Source organism: Cyanistes caeruleus, chromosome 6, assembly GCF_971803275.1.
Source record: "Cyanistes caeruleus chromosome 6, bCyaCae1.hap1.1, whole genome shotgun sequence".
NCBI classification, from domain to species: domain Eukaryota; kingdom Metazoa; phylum Chordata; class Aves; order Passeriformes; family Paridae; genus Cyanistes; species Cyanistes caeruleus.
The window spans coordinates 29,643,833-29,669,417 of record NC_141706.1 but is presented as its reverse complement, the minus strand read 5'-3'; the positions used below and the strand labels follow the sequence as shown (position 1 = coordinate 29,669,417).

General features: G+C 36.7%; 2 protein-coding genes across 2 annotated transcripts in view; one reads left to right on the top strand and one right to left on the bottom strand.

Annotated features, from left to right (window-relative positions):
- Positions 1-25,585, top strand: part of SLC39A13 (solute carrier family 39 member 13) — a 126,370-nt gene that overhangs the window by 8,988 nt on the left and 91,797 nt on the right. The window lies entirely within an intron of this gene.
- MYBPC3 (myosin binding protein C3) overlaps positions 1-25,585 on the bottom strand; it is a 61,414-nt gene that overhangs the window by 24,446 nt on the left and 11,383 nt on the right. The window contains exons 4-22 of the mRNA XM_086893998.1: positions 25,340-25,426; positions 25,050-25,198; positions 24,016-24,133; positions 22,606-22,654; positions 21,355-21,399; positions 19,054-19,110; positions 18,431-18,433; positions 14,214-14,237; positions 13,285-13,451; positions 12,374-12,506; positions 11,332-11,456; positions 10,642-10,747; positions 6,498-6,664; positions 5,950-6,115; positions 4,939-5,045; positions 4,588-4,617; positions 4,275-4,411; positions 2,727-2,804; positions 1,438-1,597 (exon numbers count right to left, since the gene is read on the bottom strand). Of these exons, the coding sequence (XP_086750124.1) occupies positions 1,438-1,597; positions 2,727-2,804; positions 4,275-4,411; positions 4,588-4,617; positions 4,939-5,045; positions 5,950-6,115; positions 6,498-6,664; positions 10,642-10,747; positions 11,332-11,456; positions 12,374-12,506; positions 13,285-13,451; positions 14,214-14,237; positions 18,431-18,433; positions 19,054-19,110; positions 21,355-21,399; positions 22,606-22,654; positions 24,016-24,133; positions 25,050-25,198; positions 25,340-25,426 (1,908 nt within the window). The remainder of the gene's footprint in view (positions 1-1,437; positions 1,598-2,726; positions 2,805-4,274; positions 4,412-4,587; positions 4,618-4,938; positions 5,046-5,949; positions 6,116-6,497; positions 6,665-10,641; positions 10,748-11,331; positions 11,457-12,373; positions 12,507-13,284; positions 13,452-14,213; positions 14,238-18,430; positions 18,434-19,053; positions 19,111-21,354; positions 21,400-22,605; positions 22,655-24,015; positions 24,134-25,049; positions 25,199-25,339; positions 25,427-25,585) is intronic.

The window sequence follows — 25,585 nt, the reverse complement described above, 5'->3', positions numbered from 1 at the left end:
AGGCCACAGCTCAAGTGCTGTGTCCAGTTTTGGGCCCCTCATTACAAGAAGGACACTGAGGTGCTGGAGCATGTCCAGAGAAGGGCAGTGAGCCTGGTGAAGGGTCTGGAGCACAGGTCCTTTGAGGAGGCTGAAGGAGCTGGGGTTGTTTAGTCTGGAGAAGAGAAGGCTTAGGGGAGACCTTATTGCTCTCTACAACTCCCTGAAAGGAGGGTGCAGTCGGGTGGGTTTTGGCCTCTTCTCCCAGGCAACCAGCAACAGGATGAGAGGACACAGGCTTAAGCTACACCAGAGGAGGTTTAGGTTAGACATTAGGAAGAAATTCTTCACAGAAAGGGTGATTAGATTTTGGAATGGGCTTCCCATGGAGTCACCATCCCTGGAGGTGTTAATGTAAAGACTAGATGTGGCAGTCAGTGCCTGATCTAGTTGACATGGTGGGGTTGAACTTGATGAGATCAGAAATCTTTTCCAACCAAATTTATTATGTGATTCTGTGACACAGCTCTGTCAGATAGCAACAACAGGTACAACCAGAATGTATTAACTTAATCTAAAGGGAATCCTGCTCTTTGATACTTCTTTGCTGGTTGGTTTCCTTTAAATATCATTGGTTATTCAGCTCCCTTTTTCTTCCCAGACTTAATTCAAGTTTTGCAAAAATGTAAGGTAATTCTGTTCTGTAAGATGAGGCTAGCTCCAGGGTTCCCTATTTTCTCTAGAATAAATTTTATAAAATAAGACTGCAATCTCACATATTATGTCACTTTGGAGATATTCATAGTAAATATCCTGATTTAATATTTATAAAAAGATTGGAAAAAACTTAGTATTTACAAAGCAATTCTGAATTTTAATACTGTAGGTGAAAGTAATTTTCTTTTATCATTTTTGATTTGCTTGTCCTTTTGTTATGTATGCCAGGGTGTCAGCAAGTTAAATATTATGAAAAATTTATAAAACTTACTGACTCAAAATCATATCCCTCCCTGGTCTTTTGTGACTCATTGAATAGTCTGTCAATCTATTCATCTTCTATCAGATAAGTTATGTTTCTTTATTCATGAACCATTTACTGCTTATAGAATGAAGTCATCTCTGCTTAAAAACAACCCATAACAAAATGACTAGAAACTTTTCTTATCTCTGACAAGCATGAAGCATGTACTTCAGAATGGAATGTCATCCATAAAATGATAGAATCACCTGAAACAGGAAACACATGGATTACTACTGGGAGTTGTTCTATTAACTTTTCACCTCTGAAAAAGTACTTCTGCCAAATTTGCAATTGATAATGTTCCTCTCCTTATGATCCTTTCCCATTTTTCTAAACCTAAAGCCAGAACTTGTTTCGGAGAGACTTTTAGACTTTTAGATGGGTGAGTTTCAGCAGACTCAAGATTCTTTCATGTTCTAGTTCTTTCCTTCACTTACCAATGACTTTGACTGTGATGTCAGCCTTATCTTCTCCAACTGGATTCTTAAGTATAACTCTGTAAACTCCCTCATCCTCTTTTTCTGCCCCTTCAATGATGAAGACACAATGGTCTTCATGCATCTCCACACGGACTCTGCCTTCAGATTCAAACAGGAGCTGTGGACAGTGAAAGTGACAGATAAATCATTCCAAGTAGTGCCAGGGACAGCCTGATGAGTCTGTGTGTATGCTGGTGAAAATCTAAAAATCATTGACTATTACAGTAATTATTGAAAATATGTAAAATTTTTCAAATTCTGTTTGTATGTAGAAGAGAGAAAATATAGACTGTCTTGCTCACATAAATAACATTTGGGAAAGTTGGTTCTGGAAGTCTGAAGGTTGTTGAGATTCACCACTAGTTACACAAACCCAGTTATGTTTCAAAGAACTTACTAAGTACTTCCAGAAATTCCTACTTGGTACAGTTGCTAGCATCACTGTGAAAAGTTTCTTGGATAACAGTTGGTTACTGTATAAATTAAAATAAGATTCTTGTAACTGTTAATGGCATCAGTGTGATTTCTGCCACTCAATAATGTCATATGGGAAACTTTCCACTTTTTTGCTAAAATCTAAACAAAACAACCACAATTTAGTTGTACATATGTAATAAACTCCTTTCTTCCTTGTGTGTTTATGTGTCTTTAGATTTAGAGCAGGAATCATTAGAAAGAATATGTGTCCAAATAGCGATTAGCAGGATCCTAACCCCAAGAATGGTTTATTGCTGTATAATAAATGTAAAATATTTTTTACTCTATCAAGAGAGAAGTCATTTTTGTGAAAAATGAAAGTTGCTGCAAAGCGAGTCCTGTTTCACTGCTTTATAGTCCATCCACTCACTTAACCCATTGTCATCATTCCATGTGTCCTGTTAGATTTTGTTCTAGTTATTATTGAAGCTTACAGGTTACTGAGGGAGAAAAAACCCCCACAATTAAATCTAAAAGAGTTTTCAAACAACTGCTTTGATTCCTTGTAACCCAGTCACCATGTGATGGTGATCAGAAAGATTTTCTCAATCAGCTTCTTCCTCTAAAATTGCTCACCAGATCTCTTGTGTCCAGCAGGTGTCTGGTAGTTACCACTGTGAGGCAGGACAGGGGGCCTTATGTGCTGTTTGAGTCACCATTTTTAATATCTATTGACTTAAACTTTTTTTCCTTTTGAGTATTAAAAGGAACCTTTTGTCTGGAAAACACTAAGAACACTAATGTGACTGCATAAATCATAAGGAGCTTACCTTATTATCAGTATTTAAATCACTGCTGTTTTCTGAGGCAGTCATGGAATCATCATTGTTTCGAACTAGGTCATTTCTCTAGATAAGCAAAGAAACCACAGAAAGTCAGCTAAGGCTGAGCAGAGCAGTAAAGCTGTTTCTGCAAGACAGAAAAGAGCTTGTTAGGGGGGTTGAATATGGAGGTGTGAGAAAAGCAAAGTGAGGCAGCAAGCAGAGCCGGGAAGGAAATCTACCAAAACCAAAGTAAAATGCAGAAATGGAAAAAAAAGTGTCAGAATGCAGTGAATTAAGGGAAGGATAAGTCAGCAAACTCAGATTTGCAGCTTAGCAAAGGAAGAAGCGTGACATTCCTGCAGTATTGTTGTAACTGGTTCTGAACCTGTCTGTGTCTTCTGGTACTAGTTACTCTGTATGTGTAAGTACAAAAATAAGGCTTACTTCTCTCTATAACAATGGGATAGTAAATTGATGTAAATATTTTTACACTCAGAAATACATTCAGCTCTGTAAGACTCATTGAATAACATCTTTTGAGGCTGTGCTACTCTTTGTTTAGAATTTTGTTAGTAAGTGTATTTTACACAACCTTCAACCAAGACTGGCTGCTTTTCCTCATATATTGAGACCTCACATCTCTGAAGTAACACTGTGTAGAGGTTGTCTGATACTAAGTCATCATTTTATCAGAGAAACTTCTGTACAGAAGAGTCAATTTCTTGGCTTTTTTTTTAAAATTTGTTTCCATACTAATTCTGCATTGCAGAAAAAATGTTCTGAGTGCTATTAGCTGTGCTAACCTGAACAAGAATGTCGCATAATCATGAAAAAATAGGAGACTGGGGGAATTAACATTATTGGCAATATTATTTTTTCTGTATCTACACATATGGAAGTGTAATGATGCTGTAGAATGTTATGCAAAATATTTCTGTTTTGTGCTAGTTATAGCTCAAAAGCCCACATATGGTGAGGGGTGGGGATATTTTAAGATGCCCAGAAAGAAAGCTCAATTAACATTTTAAGTCTAGCTTCTAAATTCTTTCTCTGATGTTTTGTAATTGCTTTGATAAGGTAAATAGCAAGGTTCCTCTATTTTTATTATATGAAATTCAGTTTTATGCCACTAGTCTGCTAAGATGACATTTTCTTCACAAATTGTAGAATCCGTGATAAAGACTAAAAAAAGAAGCTGCCACCTCCAGAAAATGTTCATTCTAACAGGTGAAGGTGATGGGAATGACTCATAATTTATTTATTTTTCTATGATGGAGGAAGAGAATAAATGAGTATTGTATCCTTCTATCTGCATGTACATATGTCTACTCATATTTATAGACAGCCCCTTCTTTTGGACTAAAAAAACAGGGAACAGTTCATAAAAAGGAACAGTTCAGGATGAATCACAAATCCAGCCATGTCCCAAGCAGCTGCAATGCAAATAAAATTGAAAAGAAGATGGAAATACTTGTAAATAACCGTAAGCTGAAGTAATATCTGGGAAGGAAAAATAAATTTGCTGTTGTGACTTGCCTCAGACTTGTACATTACCTTGTTTACTTTTTGCCAGATGACAGTGGGTATTGGATCTCCTGATACAGGAACATCCAATCTCAATTTGTTCCCAGCCACCACAACAATAGTGTCAGGGGACTGGCCCAGACAATCAAGGTGGATTTTAGGGGGTTCTATAGGAAAGGTAGAGAAAATAAGTTTTAAATATAGTTTGACAAATCTGAATGGAAAAAAAGGAAAAAAAAAAAAAGAATATTCACACATTAAATTAAAAATTAAAAAAATATACTGCTTACTTTGCTATTGAAAACATTCTTACTTGCATATAAATAATGACTGGTGTTCTTACCTTCTCTTGGTACAAAATCTATCTTGACCTCTGAGGAGGGAAAGAAAAAAGGAGATGGGGAAGAAGAAATAGATCAGAAAACAGAATTTACATAGCATCTGCACCCACAAAGCAGTTTTAAAACTGACTGAAACCTCATAAGGCATATTAACCAGCAGATTTATACAATAAATTAAAAAACAGGCTCTTTAAACCAATGTGATAGTGGTAATGCAAAATAACAAGGAAAAGCAATGAGCCTACATTGAGGTATCAGAAAAGAGATTGGCATTCTCTTGCCTGGTATAACCATGATTAATGTTCCCATTTTATCCCTGTGGAATTCCCATTACACATTCCAAGATAACTTACCCAAAAACTGAAGCTTGGCAGAAAGGTTGTAAGCAAATCCTTGTGGAATGAAGGAATAATCAGCCTCATCCTCTGGTGTTACATCCTCAATAATTAGCTTATGGATTCTGGAAACATGAGCAAATATATTCCACTCCCTTACCTTACCTCCCCAGGAGAAACAGGGCTATCTCGAGAGACAAGGTGCAGGCTATAGGATACTAACAGAAATGATTATTTCTTCTTCCCTTGCCATGACACAAATCAACAACCACCAGGACTGTAAACTGCTCTGCTTTCAGTATTAAAGCCAATCCATATCAGCACATTGTCTCTGAATGGATTTTTTGGTCTAGGTAGATTGCTTGAAGACAGCAAGCAGTTTCCTTGCTCTGGTCCAGTCCTTTACCACTACAAGGGCAGTTGTAACACTGCTGACTGGTTTCGTATGATCCGATTGTGCAACAGTAACTCTGACTAAACAAAGTAAAAAGTAATTCTCCATCCCTGTATTATTTTAAGTTCAAAACAGAATATAGAAAACAGTACCAGGAAAGAATTTGCCTAGTATTTAATGCTGAATCTTCTTGGTTTCCATTTCCATTAGTAGCTAGACTGCTAGGAAACTTGAGCACAGAATTACACAACTGTGTGTTTTATATAAACACATTAATTTTTCTGTAGGATTTACTCACATGTACTATATAAACACTAATGTTAGTTTAAAGTTATCAACAATGTGTTTTCTAGATTGTTTGACACCACATAATCCTAATGAAAACTAAGATTTACTTTTGCTGATACACCACTGAAGTCATACATATAAAATGCACCAATTCAGAAAGACCACACACATACTGAAATAAGTCTGTCACTAAATGTTGGTTGCATATGAAAAGCTTTTAAACTTTTTACCATTTAGCTGGAGCCAGGACAAAGTCTTGCTTTATATTCTTATTCCCTGAGATAAAAATTCTTATGGATTGCACTGCAATACCCAAGCCTGTACCTGCTTTCTGAAACAAGACTGACCTGCCAATATGGGAGATCTTTATCCTTTCATCTGGAATCACCTCCTTTCCGTTTTTCAGCCAGATTCCTTTCACGTTTTCATCAGAAACTTCACACTTGAAGACTGCCTGGTCACGTGCCTTTACTGTCAGGTCTGCAATGCTCTGATAAACTTCCAGCTTTTTCTCTGATATTGTGAGAATAATTGATACACACAAAAAAAATCAGAATAGCTCTGTAAGTAGATGGCGTGGATTCACTGAGTAGAAAAGACGAGGGCTGAGCAAGCTGTCTATGGAAGGAGGAAATCTGAAGGGAAATCCACAGCATGCAGGGCTTTAACAGGACTGATAGCTAAGCCCCTGTTGTTATCAGGGTATCTGTTATATCCGGCCCACAGGCCTGACTTCTCCTTGAAGCCTTTATTATCCAGCCCTATGTCCCTTATTGCACCTTCTTTTTCCCCATCAGGAGGATTATGCTACCACTCTGCACCATCTGGAGAAGGTTACCTTCAGCCTGTTCTCATTTTTCAGCCTCTCTAGTTCTGGGATATTCCCTGTGCCTACCTTGCACTATCAGTTCAGCCACTGATACCCCACCATTGGTCTTCACAGTGTAGTGTCCACTATCCTCCTTGGTTGACTCATTAATAATGAGATACTGTTTTTTTCCGTCTTTCTTGAATCGGTATTTAAAGGTTTCTTCTCGTGTCAGTTCAATTCCATCCTTTTCCCTGAAATACCAAATAGTGTTGAGTCATTTTTGTTATGGTTGAAAGAGGGGAGTAAGGGTTAGCTCAGTGTTACCATGGATTGGAAGACACAAGGTGAATCCAAATATTGTGGCATTTAAAGTTAGAAAAAAGGGATTGTTGCACAAATGTTAGTGGAACCAGAATGCCTTTATCTTGACCATTAATTTTCCCTACGAATTTGACTTCTGGTTCATGAGAATTCACCACCAAGTACTTACTTGATTTTTTTCTATTTATATGCTATAGATAAACATGAAAGTATGTTAAGTGCTGTAGAAGATAAAGGGTTGAAAACACACTTCACCAGCAGGGAATTTACTGTCTTTAAAACAGCCATAAATGAGGCTTGACGGGATATTACTTAAAAGTCTTAATTTTCCTGATGTGAAATATAATTGTTATAAATCCATGCTTTGTGGGCATCAGCAAAAGGAGAAAATTTTAGGATGGAGTCAAATGAATGTGTATTTTGGATTTTGTAGCTCTTTCCATTCAAGGATGCCACAGTATACTTAAGACTTTACTAAATTAAGCTTCAGCATCCAGCCCAGGAGGAAATTTAATTATTGTAATTTCCAGTTGTCATGAAGGGAAATGCGCAGGGAGGACTCACGCTGTTTAATCAAGGTCATACGAAAATATATAAGGTGTTTTAAGGGTTTCCTGTTCCTAATCCTAAATAACATAAACAGGCTACAAGAAAATACTTGTAATTTCTTCAGTTTACCAATTTTGTAGTATTACGTTTTTCATTATTACTTGAATAAATTTCTATTATGTTACTTGAATACTGCTGCAGTTTATAAATGAAAAAGGTTTTCTCTTTGATAGTTAGTCACATGGAAAACCAAATGGAAAATATGTGTGATTTTAATAGAGTAAAAATATTCTTTCTACTTTTTTGTCATTTCCATTATTTGTAACTTATTTGTGACCAGTGACTCAATGACTATTCAGCTTAACAAATGAATTTACAGAATAGCAAATTGAAATGCTACTTGGGACTCATTAAAATACTAGATATATATATATAGATGTATGCAAGAAAACCTTTTACCTCTGTCAGAGTCTGCTGAAGTAATTCACAAGGTGAGAGCTTTAAGCAGAGACAAGGATCCTACAACTTGTGACTTAGAAGTTCCTGATACAACTGCATTTCAGGATACCTAGAGGATACTCCCTCAGAATTGTTTGTTACAGCAGAGCTCACTGGAGCTTAGAGTTGGTTTAGGGAAGGACTGGCCTCCCTTCCAGGTCACAGAACAGCGCTAGTAAGGGAGGAAACAGAGGATGCCTTTAAAAACCGCTTGAAACACAGCGCTTAGTGTGCCAGGATAATGTTTCCTTTTCTTTCCTCCTCATTCCTCTTCAGACAAGAGTCTGAGACAACGTGTAAGATGATCTCTTAAGGCTGGTGCTTTGATTCATGCAAATTAGTTCTGGAACAAGTGCTACAATGCAATACCTTTGCTGAATTGCTGAGAATGGACTGTAATTGCTGAGAATGGACTGTAATCCCAAAGTTCAGCATGCTGCTATCACTAAATGCAAGGCCAAGCACATACACTGTGGCTGGACTTTTGGAGCTGAACTTTAAAATTTATTTTTCCATGGTCTATTTTGATACATGGCTCATGAAAAGTATCTGAAAGTACTATTCACCTACTGGTAAGAGAGAGTTCTCTTGAAATTTTGACTAAATAATGAAAATAGTCTTTTTGTAATGATTAGTGTCTTAAAGATAGTATTCCCTTCCTAGGGATTTAACTTGTGTTTGTTTTACTGACTAGCACATTGCTGATCCTGTGGATGAGTTGAGAGTTTGCAGAGGGGTATAGTGACAAATAGAGACTGGAAACATTGAAAAATAACTCCCAGATATCATTTGGCTTAAAATAATACACTGCTGCTGTGAAAAGCAGAAAACATCTTTAAGGTAATATTACAGGCCTTTCTTTGGCAACTGGAACTACAAAGCAGAAGAATTCTGCTGATATTAAAGCATAAGTGAAGCATTGTAAAGAATCAGAAGTGTTGGTTTACAGAACATCATAGGTCATTGGTCCAGCCTCACATTTGAAGCAGAACTAGGGCAGTAATAGGTGGGTCAGTTGTGGCTTAGTCTTTCCAAGTCCTGAACATCTGCAAGATCAAATATCTGTTCTCAACTTTACCACTCAGTGCCTCTTTGTCTGGAAATGCTTTCCTATTTTCTATTTGGATTCTAAGGAATAATTGGTTAATGTCTTCTGACATGTCATTTATGTAGGTACTATGTGATAATTGGGACACACAGATTTATTGCTATAAATATGCATTATCATGGTTTGTTTTGATTTGGAGCTGATAAGATAGTACATCCAGTGTTCAGAGATGGAAAAATTAGATCAAAACTATGTATTTTATTACGTCGTTTTCTTCGAAAATTATTTCCAAGATCATCCAAAGTTTAGAAAAAACCTGTACTGCAAGTGTTGAAATAATGTGAAAACTTTCTTGGTGATCAAATGAACATTCTTTTCTGACTGCTCTGAAGAGACACACATAATGAATTCTCTGAGCCTTAGTCTGATGGCCATGCCTCACCCTTATGTCTGTCTAATGCAAGTCACATAATTGCCTTTCTTCATGTGTGGTTTTATGTCCTGGGTTTGAAGAGTCTAAGAGCTATAACAGGTGCTCTGAGTTAGGGCCTGTTACTTGGCTTAAACTGCTGAGCATTTCCCTAATGAGCTGTAAAACTGGAACTCTTTCTCCACACTGTGTTTCAAGTTTTCCCTGGACACTTCCCTTCGCTGCCCAAAATGTTCCCTTTCGTTGCCAGAGAGCGTTGACAGAGTCTCACATAACAAAACCAGTAAAATACAGTGTGAATGCCTAACTGCTCAGTTTTCCATTGCCATGATTTGATGAGTTTCTCTGACCACTTGCTGCATTTCAGACTGAGACAGCTGCTGGTTTGCCCTTGTCACATCAAATGCCCATCCCACAGATAACAGCTCTGCGAGATGTATGGGAGTTGTTCAAAGGCACGGGATCAAAGTGTGGCAGCTGCACTGTGTTCTGAGAGGGACAGATCTGGTTGTCCCCGTCTCTTGTGACCAGGCATCTGCAGGCAGTTCCTGAACAATAGAATGTGTGTTCCTGTGCTTGTGGCTTTAATAGTGTAATGCACACTCTGTACTAGCTCTTGGACTCCATTTAAATTCTCAGTTCCTTCCTTTGGGACAGCAGATCATTAGCTGGCACTTTCCAGGAATGTAATGGGCATTGTGGGAATGCTTGATAACCATGTGCCTGAAGCTGTTAACAAGCACGAGGGAATTTCATCTGGTAGAGAAATGAAGTGAGAATAGTGCGCGTGAGACACGGCATACGAGCCCTGCTTGTCACGCCTGCCCAAGCAGCATGCACCTTCCAGCTTCTGCTCGGCTGGAATGCCCAAGAAAACAGAATCCGTGGTCTACATGCTTGTCATCTTAATCCGTCTCGCTGCATAAGCATAATGACCAGATTTGCAGGATTGCCACAGCAGATGTGTTCCCTCTGTGTCTCAAGAGATACTAACTTTTCACCTAAGAAAAAATACTTTAGAAATCTAAACACATCCCTGCAGTTGAGAAGATCAGAAGATTTCAAAAAGTACAGCAAACTCATCACAATACAAATGTGATTAGTCTAGGCAATGCTTAGACATTACTGAAGTGTAAACACTGAGCAAGAAATTCTAGAGTCACCATGAAATATCTATAATTAATCTATGTTTTTGTGTCATATTTTTGATTCTCAGTTCCTCCTCAGTGTTTGACATATAGGAGGAGGGACAATCTCCTCATGAAAACAATTACGTAGGACGTGTTCTCCCTTGTTATTCCACACCTCCTAGTATGTTCCATGGAGAAAGATGGTTTCATGTCGGTTTGGTTTGCTTTGGTTTTCTTCTTCTATTCCCTTACCATTTCACAGTAGCTCCTTCCTCAGACACTTCACACTCAAACTCCACTCTCTCTCCAACCATCACCATCTGGTCTTCCAGTGGGTGAGTGATCAGGACTGGAGGTTCTGGAAATAAGGAGAATTTTATTAAAACAGTATTTTGAAAGGGTGGAGACCAGAGGTAGAATTCATCACTCTCTATTCCACAAGAAAAGTCCATGGACAAATAAATGGTGATGATTTCTGTCTTACAACTTATGCCAGATAACCTTATGAGAATTTACAAAAGAAATTTTTCACGAATTGGAATAAAACTATAGGATTAAAGAGTTTTCATATATATTCTAAATTTCTAAACAGGAGGCATTACTTTTTTGTATTATTTGATCTGCTTGTACAGCTTGGAGCACATGTTTCTCTTGAGTGGAATCAAATTTTTTAAGTAAGTTTCTAGCCCCATTGTTGAGATGTAAATAACTTTCCAAACGAGAATTAATGGTACTATCACTGTGCTACTTTCCTTGTTAGTGCTAGGCAAAATTTTCCTCAATTTAACTGTAAGAAAAATACCTACTTCAATAGATCTCAGAATTTGTTAATATGTTCAAGAATATCCTTTCACGTAAGATAAATCTGAGAGTAGAGAAGAAGACAGTAATTCAATGATAAATGTTAGGGGAGATCTCTTTCCTTTTGCTACCATTGCTCACCTTTTACAAATAATTCTGTGAAGCTCTTCTCATCCCCTACCACACATTCATATGCTGCATCGTCAGCCAGAGAGCAGTGGTTTATGGTCAGTATTCTCTTATTCCCAACAGCCTCAAAAATATATCTGAAAAGAGAATCTAAATGTAATTATCTGGGAAAAAACCTTTATGGACCCAGTCACTGTCTTCTCCTGCCTGGAAGAGAAAAAGATTCCTACTCTTTTTTCTGACATCAGTGGCAAGATTTGTAAGGACTCAAGCCCGACAGGCCTGTCCTGGTGCAGTGAAGAGAAGCAGTGTTTGAAAAACTAGCATAGGAAATTATGGGGAATCTTCCTCCAAGGGTGAGATGTACAAACTCCTGTGAAAGGTGTTGGACATTGTTCTAAGATCTAGTATGACTACCAATAAAAATGGCTTCAACAAAAAAATCACTGGAAATTGGTTTTACAAACAAGTTATGCTGAAGTATATCCCAGATCAGGAGAAAGTACCCTGGACATATGTCGCTAAAGGACACAAAATGATTCACACAAACACTTCTCAGTGTTAGAACAGGAAAGAACCCCCTTTATTCTCTGACTCCAGTACTTATAGATTCTTGACAATGAGCAGGGATTGGATAATTAAGTTACCACCTTCCCAAGCACACTGGTCATGTGAAATGTCCATCAAAAGACATTTCTTAGAAGGAATGTGATAACCTATGTTTATAGAACTTTAATGGGAAAGTAACTAAAACTATGAAAACATTATCAGAGGGCTTTAGTTTTCAGTGCGACAGATATACACATAAAGAGCAGGCTATAATCTCAAGACTTACTTGCTAAATTGGTAGATGGAAGCATCCAGTCCCACATGTAGATAAATAGAGAAGAGGGAAGAAAAAAGAAAAGGTTATGACAACAGCAAACTGACCACAACACTACTGAGATTCTTTCTCAGCTCCTATTTCTCTTTGTTTATTAAAGAAAATCTAGATTTTTCACTTTGTCCAAGCTGTAGCTCATTCCTTTTTGGATTTCTTGAATTTCTAGTTTACCTGCCGCTCACTTGAATCTCCTGTCCATTCTTCAGCCATTTCACATCAGCATCTGGATTGGCAACTTCAACCATTAATTTAATCTTTTGCCCCTTGTCTACTTGGTAAGCTGGATCCAGTTTCTTGAGGAATGCTATGATGAAGAATGATTAAAAAAAAAAAAACCCTTATTGTTTTTATACTTGTTTTTTTCATTCTGAGTCATGAAACAAATCTTTATTCCCTTTCATGTTGTTTACCATCATCTTAAATGTTCCCCAATTCCTGCATCCTTGTTTGAATTTTTACCCTTTCTGTCTATTCTTCATCCTGTGCCATTTTTCCTTAATATAGGATGACAAGCATGTGTTGCAAACCAAATAAGCAAAGTAGAATATTCTAAATAAGATGTGAATATTTACTTCAACACATCCTAAATAGTGTTACATCTGCCCATGTAGGAAAATTATACTTGGTCTTCTCAGTACTGATGAATGGCTGTTTGTTTTCTCTGTTTCAGACTTTTTAAAAAGTCAGTTACCATTAGACAATTAATACTTCATAGGACTAGAAAGGCTCAAGAATTCAAAATGTATCATTCCAATGAGAATTAAATTCTTTAAATATATCACTGTTTCCTGACATACTGACTAACTGGGGTGAAGGGCAAGTAGGGGGTGTTGTTTTATGTTCAGGGAAATATAAGGGGCCAAGCTTGTGGAACTGGTAAAGTGAGTGTGTCCAGAATATCCAGAGTTTCAGAGCAAGGAATGTTAGAGTTTGGGTATAGCTGCAATCTCTGATAATCAGTATTTCATATGTAAAGGCTGGGTAATAATTGGAACAGGAAATTACTATTTCTCATGGTCTTGTATCTCGCTGCTGTAAAGAAGATATGAATGCTATATTTAGAAGAAATGCATCTCACCAACCTGTGCTTTTTTTCTCTTCCTTCTTTATGCGTTTGAGGCGTTTCAGCATCCCACGCAAATCTGTGATACCATACTGGAAAGCAATTTTCTCGTATTCCGTAGGAGGAGCTTTCCTCAGGATATCCCAGACATCAACATCAGATTGTGATTCAGATTTTCCTTCACCTCTGCAGAAAGGGATTAGAGTCTCTGAGTGCTACTATTAAGAATATTTTTTAAAAAATCTATAGGGTTGGCAGCTACATATTGATGTAGCTGGCCTTGATGAAGCCATTTCTTAAAAAATCATCAACAGTCTAACTTTTTACTATATTATTATGTAATATAATGAAATAAAACTGGTCACAGTTTTAATTTTATTTATATGTATAGTGATTACAATTGAATTCTGTCCTGCAGGTTTTTTTCCTAACAAGCAAAACTAATAAATTTTAACTTCCTTTAATGATGGGTAACAGAAACATAAAGAAACTTATTTTCTTGTCGTGGTCAATGCTCAAAACATGGAACATGTCAAAGCAAGGAACTGAATTCATGTGCTGGCAACAACCTTAGAAAAAAGGCACTTGGTTTATGTAAATAAGAGATACATCATTTTCTACTCAGGACATTTTCTATCTTCATTTAAAAGAATAATTCACAAATTATTAAGACTTTTGTCATCTGTTGTGAAGAACATTGCTGTCTGTAGTAATCTATAAAACATAAAGAGACTGGTGAGTAGTGGCAAACCAGACAGTATTTACAATGTACTAGTTATTTTATATTTTAAACAAAGAACTAGTGATTATGGAAGAATTAATGTTTGGTTTAGTAAAACTAAGGGAAAATTTGTCTGTCTGGCTTTGGGAAAGGCATTCTTTTTTATCTGCCATCATATATTTTGTTTGAAAAATCATAAATAGAAAAAGAAATTGGCATAACCTTACCGGTTTGAAGGGCGCAGGAAGCTGCTGTACTCCAGAACAATGCAGAGAACCATTTGGAAAAATGTGCAGCATCCCAATGGGAAAGAAGAAGGGCATCATGTGTTAGTACAAAAGAGCCATGAATGTCATCTTCACCCTTAGCAGAACATGCCTGTGCTTCAGTAACAGGGAGATGAAGGAACTCATGCATATGTTCTGAAATGGGCTCAAGGGGAATGCTGATCCATATGGAAATCGAACTCACTCCCACGCTTTGTACAGATCCACGGTGGGATTTATAGAAGTGTGAGCACTTCTTTTTATTCCTACTTATGACTGATCGCCTTCCAGGGAAACAAATAGCTCTACTTTGCCCTGTTATTAGGGTGGTTTTGCCTGTCATAGTTTGCATTTTGGTAAATAGAGAAATTGTGGAAGAAGTAACGTTTTAAAAAATAACGTTTTACTAAAAAATTCGTAGGAGAAAGAACTTCCTGTGGCTGTTGTTTCTGATTTCCACCAGGACCAAGCAGACTCCAGTGCAGCAGAACACACTCTTATAATGAAGTCATGCTCAGTGGTAAACCCCAACAAGAAGACAACAGGTGATGCAGAGAAAAGTGGAATGTTATTTGGTATATTTCCATTTTTTGCAGGAAAATAAGTCTTAAATTTTTGCAGTCCAATTAGTCTGTGGGAAATATTACTACTACTTAACAGTACTACTGTAGTCAGTCCAGACAGCAGATACAACCAAACATTTCTGGTACTCCTTTCATTGCCAAAAAAAGGCTTGCTTGTAATGGGAGCACTGTTTTTATTAAAGTGCTGCATCTAAGCTTGGAATTTCCAGCACCTTGTAGCTCTTGAACAGAAAGGAAGCAAGAGCAGAGGATTTCAGCTCAGTGGGATTGAGCTGAAATATGGTATGCAATATCTCATATCTTCCAAGTGGCTTAGCACTCACTAAGCCCGAATCCCTCTCTAGCGCTCACTGAACTGATAGGAGGAGCTGAATTTTGGAGTGCCTACAATAAGAGCAGTGTACTGGGTGTTTGCTTTGCTGTAACACTGCATCTCAACATCACCCACAAATTTTACCAGGGCTCTTCCTCTATATACCTATCATTTAGTTTGAGGCTGCTGCAAACAGTTTTTAGTTTTGCTTAGCAGGAGACAGGAAAACTGAACAGATTTGCCACATAGATCAAGATTTTTTTTTGACATAAGTAGTTTTGAGGCTTGTTGACCTGATCATATCAAGGAGTGACTTTCAAATATTTCTAAAATCCATGTATATTAAAATAGATATATAACTACTAAATACTAAGTGCTATATAAAACTAAGAGCATATAGTATTTCTAATATGTATTTAATTCTTTGTACGAGTACAATCAAACTTCTGTGGAGAAACTGTATCTTAAAAAAATAAAATCATGGGAAGTTAGTAAGACTTAAGAGATTCAAATATTATCATCTTCCTTAAGACATTATATAAATATTGGCAGTTTCTCTATCTGCCTACTTATAGGCTTGTCTGTATTTACACACTCTATCTATGAAAATTTATAGGTAGGACTATTCATGGAGATTTCAAAAAATATTTTGTGTGAGTTATTTTTAAGTACAGAATGAGAAAAATCTTCCCATTTCAAAGGAGTTCCAAAGGACTCTAATATCTCTCACTATTGAGAAGACTTCCCTAATTTTTCTTTTAACTCTTCCATTACTCAGTGTCATCCCATTGTTCTATCTTGCAATACCATTCTGGTGTATGCAATATAAGAGATTTGGACATAAGAAAGAATATAGTCTCTTCCTTGGAAATGCTAATTTATTTTTTTTTTAATTGAAAGAAAAGGTGTTTGAGTTTCATGCAAAATGGGACTAAAGGCTAGAGGTTGTAATTTCTGTTTAACTAAGTTCTGAAAATGAAAAGATAAAAATGTGTCTGCCCTTGAGCAAAGTTTTCCCCATCCCAGTACTCCTTTTCACTATTTTGCATTTGTTAAAACATTCTCTTTGATCCCAGAAAGACACAGAGTTTGCACAGAGAAGCTGTACTCCTCCACTACCTACAGGAGCTGAGCAGTGCATGAAAAGCAATAGAGCACTTGGACTCATGAGATTTCTCCCACTCCTCTGTTCTTCTCCCTGATGCTGGGGATCCTTATTCACAGAGATCACCTCATAGGTTAGCTATGCTCTTGGGGGCACCAAGATGCAGCTCAGTGAACCTGCTGTAAATGGAATATGCAGCTGATATGTTTTAAACATATGTGGAGGGGTTAAAAATAGTTTTGTACATCCCAGAAATGGTTTCTTCCTATCCAGTTACTGTCAACTGATTGGACTCTGTCAGCTGTCACCTCCTTCAAGGTCTCTGCTCTCTATCCCATTTAATAGTCCTGTGACAGCTGTTCCCTTCCTCTTCCCAATGACCTCTCCTTGGCCCATGACATCTGTATGTCAACACCAGTTAATTAAATTACAGTGATAGGAGATACAGTGTTAAATGAAGCTCTTTATTATAGTGAAGCTATTTATTATAGAATGATCATTACCTGTGGATCGAGGGACACTTGTAAAATGGTGTAATAGAGCAGAAATGGTAAAAGAATAATTCTCAATTCTGTTTGAATCTGCATAGCTCTTGAGAGCTCCCCAGCATGAGATCCCTTTTCCTGTTCTGTTTTAATGAAGAATTATTTCATTCCATTATGAGATTTTATACCTATCTGTTCTCATTAATATAAGTGGTTCAACCTGAGGTGTGCAAAGCCTGAAGAGTCCACAAATGACTTCTGAACTGGATGTGAAAAACAACTAGGAGCAATGAATTTAGGTTCTTAAATTCACTAGGCAGAGATTTGTAAGTCAAGAAATGGGAGAAACACTGTTAAAATGCAGTGAAATTTACAAGTGTCTTTTAATAGATTACATTTCTAGCCTAACAAATAATGAATTTTTAAGTCAATAAATTTAATATTTCTGTAAATACTGAAGATTTCTACTGCATTTTTGAGTTTGATCATTGCTCAAAACTAATTATGAGAGCAAAAGGGAAAGGTACAAGGAGAGGGTCTCATAGAACTCAGCACCTCATTCCAGCTGGAGACTCTGTATGAAATTATTCAAATATTTTCATGCTGGTTCTCATTTATTTAAAATTTTATAAAGAAGATAAGCAATTGCTTTATGCCTTACATTTTCCATGGAAACTAGAGCCTGTTTACAACAATTTGGGTTCATGCTGAAACAAGAAACTTGGATGTCAATGTCAGCTATAGAAATTGATAGGCGTATCTGTATAGAATATATATTTAGGTGTATCAATAGATAAGTGCATCAGCTATAGAATATAGATAGGTGTCTTTTCTGTCTCATCTGTCTGTCCCCTGAAGTGTTCTGCTTTTGGTGTTGCTGCAGAGCCAGGATTCCTGCACAGAGACAGATGCCCTGCACAGAGTGTAACACAGGGGTTTGTGCAGAAGGTGGCCGTGTTTGCCCCACTGAAGTTTGGGTGAGTTAACCTGAGGCTATTGTGGCTTTATTGGGTTTGATAGAAGGTTACCCCATATGTCTGCATGATTCTGTACTCTTTGTGAGGATAAAACACTTTTTATAAATAGTGATTTACCTACCTGGGCAGACACTGAACACAGATTCACAAAAACGCTCATCTAAGAAGTTGATTGTGAAAGCTTAAACTAATAAAGCTCAGATTTGCAAAACAGGAAGCTAAGTGACAGGTTTTTATAGGAGTTTCAGATGCTGGAAAGACAGAGTGAGTGGCCAGGGTCAGTGAACAGAAAGAAGCAAGCAAAACTTCATCACCTATTTGATAGGCAACAATATTATGAAATTGTGCAATTATATTATGCAGATTTTTCCGATTCTAAATACTATGACAACAGGAATACAAAGCAGCAGGTTATTGATAAAATCTGGAAATTCAAGGAAATTTTAGAACTGGTTATATGGAAGAAAGTGATGGTAAAAGCCAAAGGACATTCAGAGAAATACATTGATTGTTTCAAATTGTCTTTAACCTTAAAACTGTTTAAAAGAATTTCTGGCTCAGAAATTAGCAGCCAATAATTTTCTTCCACAACATGCAATTTTTGTCATGTTCTACATGTAAAGAAGACAAAGATGCATGCATTATTTCAAACCAAATGGTTCTTATATCCAGTCTGACCCATGCATTTATAATACAGTTAAATAGAAAGCTTACTCTCTGTTGGCAACAGTGGAATCCAAAGCATTCAGATTAAGAGTTTGGTAAAAAGAGAAGGGCATAAGAAAACAGTTTATGAGAATAGATACATCGAGGAGAGATAAGAATTAGAAAAGAAATTACAGCAAAAATGTGAAAGTAAAAGTAAGAGAAAGAAATAAGAATAACAATTGGAAGAGTAAAATATATTTGTCATATTTATGCAACATAGAATATCTATATAATAGATAATATATAGTTGAACAGTGTAATAATATCTAATAAAAAAAGCTTGTCCTCCCAGCTCTTTGGTTCTTAATAAGGCAGAATTATAAATAGGTATTTTAATTCCACATGGAAAGGACTCCTGGAAGCATGTAATTACCTGAGTCCAGGCCCTTTCTGTCTTTTTTTATTTTCTTTTTTTTTTTTTTCTCCAGTATAAGCCTATTAGAAATGCAGCAAATGTTGTGCATTTCAAGAAGTAGCCATAATTACCTGTCATGATTTTTCCATTTATAGCTGCTTTAGGAAAGTGAGAAGGACTCTGAGTTTATGAAACTTTCACTTATTCCAGTTCTGGTATTTCAGAACTGTTCAACAGAAGCCTTTTTTCTCTAAATCTATGGATTTTTACTCACCTTTTTTTCAGTAGGGAGCTGAAATTAAACTCTGCCCCATCATCATGTCCCTCGGTACTGTATAGTGATAGAAAGCCATAATTACTTTCAGAAGGAAGTGGGAATAGCTTGTGAGAATGTAACATTATATAGATGCCATATTTTTGTAGGGGAGCAGTAGATGAGTTTATAATGAATTAGAATGTGCATTGACACAGAAGGTGACTTAAGTAGGCTCTGCGTTCATACCCATTTGCATATAGGTTTAAAAAATACATGTAACAAAATGTGCTGATTGTGCATGAAGTTGTACAGGGTATTAATTTGGTCATCATATTGATTTGGAATGTATTTATTATCCTAGAAGTGTTGCAGGAGCTTCCCTCTTTATTCTGTCTTTCAGGAGTGTAGATATTGTTTACAGTTGGGGCAGTATTTAATCAAGATTTTTGTGGAATGCCTCACAATCTAAAATTACCATTTTCCCCCTAGTATTATCCCAGCTGTAATTGTTTCTTGAGACTCTTTGTGACACCAGAATTCATTACACTGAAAAAAAGTGTCACATCATTGGTGCTTGGGAGAGTTGAAGGAGGAATTCTGTGATTTGGCTTTCAGCCTGAAATGAGGTTCAGTATGCATTTGTTCAACAAGCATCATGACAAGCAATGCTGTGATGAGTTGGTCTGTGAAAACAAGAAGCACCAGGCAGGAGTTTTTTGATGTGCAGTTCTGCCTGTTACATATGGTGAGCTCAGATGGGATGCACAATGTTATTTTTGGTGTTCTGAATCCAGTGGGTTTTAGCTGTGCTTCTAAACATTTGTAATACTGACCTACTCTGGAAACAGCATAAAGTCACTACAATCACTTCTTTAGATTTAATTCCTTAAAAAAGGTCATCTTTGCATTCAGACAGGATTTAGGACACCCAAATGTATTTTCTTCATCTCAGCCAGTCTACTATCATCAATGGCCAGCTTTAACATCTCTGTTGTCTTGAGTGCAAGAATTGGGTGATTCCATTTCACAGCATTCATATTCTTCCAGAAGCAACATCTTACATTTAATTATTGTTTTGTAAGCAGAATTTTTTCTTTCCAGTTGTACTGGTGGTAACTGTAGACCATAATGCTGCCTCTGTCAACACACAGTCTGAGTTGCTTCAGGAAAAATCAGTCTGTCTATAGAATGTAAATCAGAGTGTTGGGAAATCTCGGCATTGCAGGAACAAGAAGGAAGAAAACAGACTCAAAAGAAAAATGACGGGCATTTTAACACTACTGTTCAAGAAAGAAACAGAAACAAGTGCCAAGTACTGTCTTGTATTGCTGGACATTATAAGGTTAAATAATAATTTAGAGTCTGTTTAATTTGAAATATGTTGTGAGAAGAGATCTTTTTTTTAAGAAATTACTGATTTTACATATTTGATTGCTTTCAGAATAATACAGTGCTGAAAAGGATAATTTCCTGGATATAAAACTTAAACAGGGAAGTGTGTTTTTGGCCCTACTTTCACAAGAATTTACATATTTACAGGCATAAAATGTGCGTAAAAACAACTATTATAATCCCAAATTTGGAAACGATTTCCTGTGATCAAATATTCAGTAAATCAGTTCTACAGCTGGGGAATAACTATTCACCTTTTTGCTTCACAAGTTCAAGTTTCAGGAAAGACTAGCAATCAAGGTTTAGCTTTTTTGAAGAATAAGACTAATAATTGCTTTAACATGCATATAGTTAAGTTGAATCTCAGAACTCCTCTTTTTGCTATAGTAGAAAACATTAGAGGTAAAAGGCATAGAGCAAAAAATTTAATGATAATATGATAAGGAGTGTGCCAGGAAACAACAGATTTTCATTTGTGTGGTACATTTCTGTGAGCAACAGCAATTTTAGTTAAAATGTGCTCAGTAGAGAGGAAAACATTCAAAACAGAGAGAGCAGACATGCATATAATTTAAAGTTACTTTTTGTCTTCTGACAAGGGTGAGAAGATGTCACTTGCCAAACACATGCATTTTCTGTAGATGAATCTGCCTCTCACTGAGCTACCAAGCAACTCCTTTATTTATCTGTTTTTATCTATCCTTTTATATTCTTATGTTTTATCTTTTTAATTTGTCTTTATTTGTCTTACATTACTTCTTATTTATATGTATTAATCTCATGTAAATACTACACATTATAAACAGTGATTTATTTGGAATTTAAGCCACAGCTTAATTCGGTGGGCTTGTTTTTTTCTTTTCCTAAGCAGAGAGAGACAGTTCATTGTAAGACTTAAATTTGTCTGCTGACACAGTCAGTGACTACCTGAGAAAGGCTGAAGTCATCCGTCTCCCCCCTCCTGCTATGCTCCTGAGTGACAGTATCAAAGACAAAGCTTCAGATTTAAACAGTTCAGTTCAAAATCTGGTTTCATTCTTACAGGAGAAACCAACAATCTGAACAGCCTGAAGCTGCTCACACTGCACTCCCTTCAAACTGATTCGGAATTCTTTCACTTGTGCCAACATGAAGAGAAGCTGTTGAAGCTCCTTTCATTGTGGTGAAATAACAATGCAGTTATGAACTGAGTGGCCACTACTTACAGGGAGGCTGGCCAGCTACCTACAGATGGACTTAACTGCAGCCAAATTCTGCTAGCCTTGTTTAATTCTTTCTGATAAATGTTAGAAAAAGTCTCATATGAAAACAGAACTTATAGAGAAATACTCAGAGTTGCCACAGAAAATTTGTGCCCTCTAGAGAAATAGATGTCAGAATAATCTTGGTCTATAACTTTTAAAAAATACATAAAAATCTAAAATAGAAACTTATTTATTATTACATGAGGGGAAAAGAGAGAACATATTAATAACGTCTAAAATGTAAAAAAATCCAACAGATTTTCTGAATTTTTCTAGTAGAAGGGAACATTATTCCATAAAGAGATACATCAGTTCAGAAAGTATTAAAGATGGGGGGAGATTGGCCTTTTCAACACCAGTCTTTAATAGCTAAGACTACCTATACTTGAGTTTTCACACAGACACAATGTCATTGTCTTCATTTAACTAATATAGGTATAGAACATGAAAACAGGTATAATCAAAATGCTTGCAGGAATGTTATCACTCATATGCTGCTTACAGAGCTCACACCAAACTCCACTCCCTGGTTTAGCAAATGTTTGTACTAAAGTACATGAAATTCCTCAAGCCAGACAAAATCAAGACCAGCATCACAGAGTATTTTTTTTCCATCTCTATTGGTCTATATCTGGAGTGCTCTTTACATGCCTGGAAAAAAGGTGCTGAAGTTCTCGTTACAATTACACACATTATTGATTGCCTGATTGAAGGCAAGCATGATTATTACAAAGCCCAAACTCTCTTAGGTAATTTCCAGGAGTTGTATAGTATTTTTTAACAGTAGAAATATTTTCTTAGTAGACATCTGTATCTTTGTGTTTGTTGGTAGCTAGTTTTATCTGGGAAAGTAATGAATTCCATGTGAATGGAATCACATGGTAATGTGATCATGGTAACCTGATCTAGGCAGGTTTGTGCTGTGCATACTCACGTGCGGCGGAAGGCAGCTCGAATATCCAAGTCTCCACTTACAGGTGCTTCTGATGTGACAAAATGTAATGAAGAAAAATAGGAGAGAAAATTAAAAAAATGCAAAAATATGCTGCTATTTCTAAAGTTTTCCTTTGCAGACATTTCTAGAAATAAATTCTTATATTGTAAATTGTGATTAATTGCATATTGAAAGATTAACACATCATCTTTAAACATGCAGCCTTCACTAATTAGCTTTCAACATCTAGTCTTTTGGATAACTTATTTCTGTCTCATGTTTCATAATAACCTGGAGCCTGATGGACTGTCTTATCTCTTGGTTGTCAATTATCCTGCTGCAAAATTTTAATTTCAGTAGTGTCTTCACAGAGTATTTAAACCCTAATGAGAATATGACTGGACATCAACTGAATACTATTATTAATAATAAATTATAATCTATCCTCTGACAGCAGAGGTAAATTCCTGGCACTATGAAACGAGGTACAGAAAGTTGATTGAGGATGTTGTACAGAGAGAATTGATTGCACTGTTGGTATAAATTGCCATGCTGCTGCTGCTGGGAGAAAAACTGTTCTTGCTGCTCCAAAGTCTTAGGAGTCCTAGCTAATGAAACTCCAAAAATTAACACTGCTGATCAAATAACTTAATAAACTTTTGTCTTTGCATTAGGTTCACTGGTAGCTGGACACAAGTTAATGCTGTGGCCCCTTGAACAGAATTGCTGAAGCAGGAAATGGTCCAAACATTCAGCTCTTTCAGGCAGTCCATGCTAATATTGTTTTACTTAAACTTTTCCACACTCGAGGCAAATTGATGTTAAAATATACTTATTTTTCAATTTTTATAAACTTTTCAGTATAGCACTTGTGAGGATGGCACCATGCATTAGGTAAATTGAGTCATCTGCTCTTAAAGCAATTGTGTCTCACAAGGTGCTTCCATAAAAGTTGAATTTATTTATATAGGAAGGAAAAAGGAATTGACAATAGTGTCACATGTCTAAATCTGTTTTTTTCAAATATCCATTTTAAGTACTGAACTTTTGCCAGAATAAGAATGAACTTCTATTCTAGTGGAATTAAACATCATGAATGAATGAACGAAACAAGAATAAAGCCAGAAAAAAGGTGGGAAGTTTTGCATTTTTGTCTGTGCTTTCTTTAAGAACATCACAGTTCTGACTAGAGTGATGTCCAAGTGATACTTTTAATATCTCAATCCCATTCTTCTCCTCTGTGGGCCTCTCTAGGTGTACCTCTAGATCTTCAGGTCTATGCTTCAGGTCTGTGCTTGTCTAGTAACCATTATGTACCAGAAAGAATTGCTGGTGGGCAGGAAAAGAAATACAGGGGCAGGAAGATTTAAAAAAAAAAAAAAAAAATTAGATGGGAGGAATTCACCTTACCATTGACTGTCAGGTTGAAATTAGAGCTATCAAACTTGTCCTTGGTAGACACCTCACATCTGTACCCTCCTGCAAAAGTCATATTTGCTTCTATGATTTCCAGTTCAAAGGTGTAAATCTAGAACAGACACCAATGATACAATCATTAAATTAGAAAATGGAATGGTGAAACACAGAGAGAGGGGAATTACATTCCCAGAGAGAAGCAGACAAGGGATGAGCTATGTCTTTGTGTCCTTTTAGAACTAAGAACCTCCTGTGCGCCCAACTCACTACTGCGACAAAAAATTACCTATTATCCCCAATTCAGTAGAAACAGCTGAAGGGTGCTGTCAGTACAGGTATTCCTGAGGATACAATGTTACATCAGCAAGATGTGCTGGGACATACACTAATGTACATGCATTAATTGCATGTGCATTGGAAACAGGAATCAAGCTTTCACTATGCAGTTTTAGCCTCTGCCCAGAGCATATGCAGAACATGCCAAGATTCAGCGAAAGGAGTGGCTAATGTGAGTGAGTCTGTCCAGCTCCATCCAGGAGAGGGTGGTAGTGGTTCATATACCACAGAGGATACAGAGTCGTGGTACAGACTCTTGTGTTCCTGCTCGTGTACCTTTGGACAAATTTGTGCTAAAAAATGGGTCTTACTCAGCTACTTAAAGCAGTCTAGACAATCCAAGAGAGCAATAAATTCCAGCACTAATAGCAGAATGATTGATCTATTAAAACCAAACTATGCTTAAACAGCTGTCTGATTATTGTTTTCTCTTAAATATGCCAAATTTCTTCAGAGGAAGATGAAGGGATTCCTGCAGTAGAAAGTGCAAAACTACTCCCCTGGTCCTCCAGATTTTTCACATTTCACCACAGATAAAGAGTCCATGTGTAGAGCTTGTCTCTATGGATAAGTATAGCCTTGTGTGTTGCTTTGGGTGCCCTAACATCAAAACATTCCTATTTTAGTTTATATTTTCCTCAGATTAAAGGTTAGTATCTAGAAGACTGAGAACCCTATTCTACCAATTGTACCTTGGTATTTCGATCATAATTGTCATGTAGCTGGAGATGTTGCCCCACTTTGCTTCCCAGGTCCATCCACTTTCCTTTGAACCATTTCACTGATGGCTTCTTCAGCAGGCTCTCACCAGCAACTTTGGCAGTGAATGTAATGTTTCCACCTTTTAGGAGAAGTAGATTAAAGTAAGATTATGAATAATGTTTACCTATTATATCACTGCTGTCACCCTGTACTTGGAGAGCTAACAGTCAAGCAACAAGTACAGTTTACAAACTTCACTTGGCTAACATTGTGCACTCACCAACAGTAACTTCTCCATCCTGTGGTCGTGCCACAAAGAGCCCAATGGGGTCCAGAGGTTCCTCTGGTTGTGTCTCAGCAGATGAAACTGAAATAAACATCTTAATTACTATTTAGATTTTTTTTTGCATCAAACTATATAGCGAATTAGTTAATTAATTTTAAAATATCTCAGTAGTTTCCTTCTGCCTCTGAGATTCCTTATTCTTTATGATCTGCTTTCATCTACTCTATATCACTTACTCTA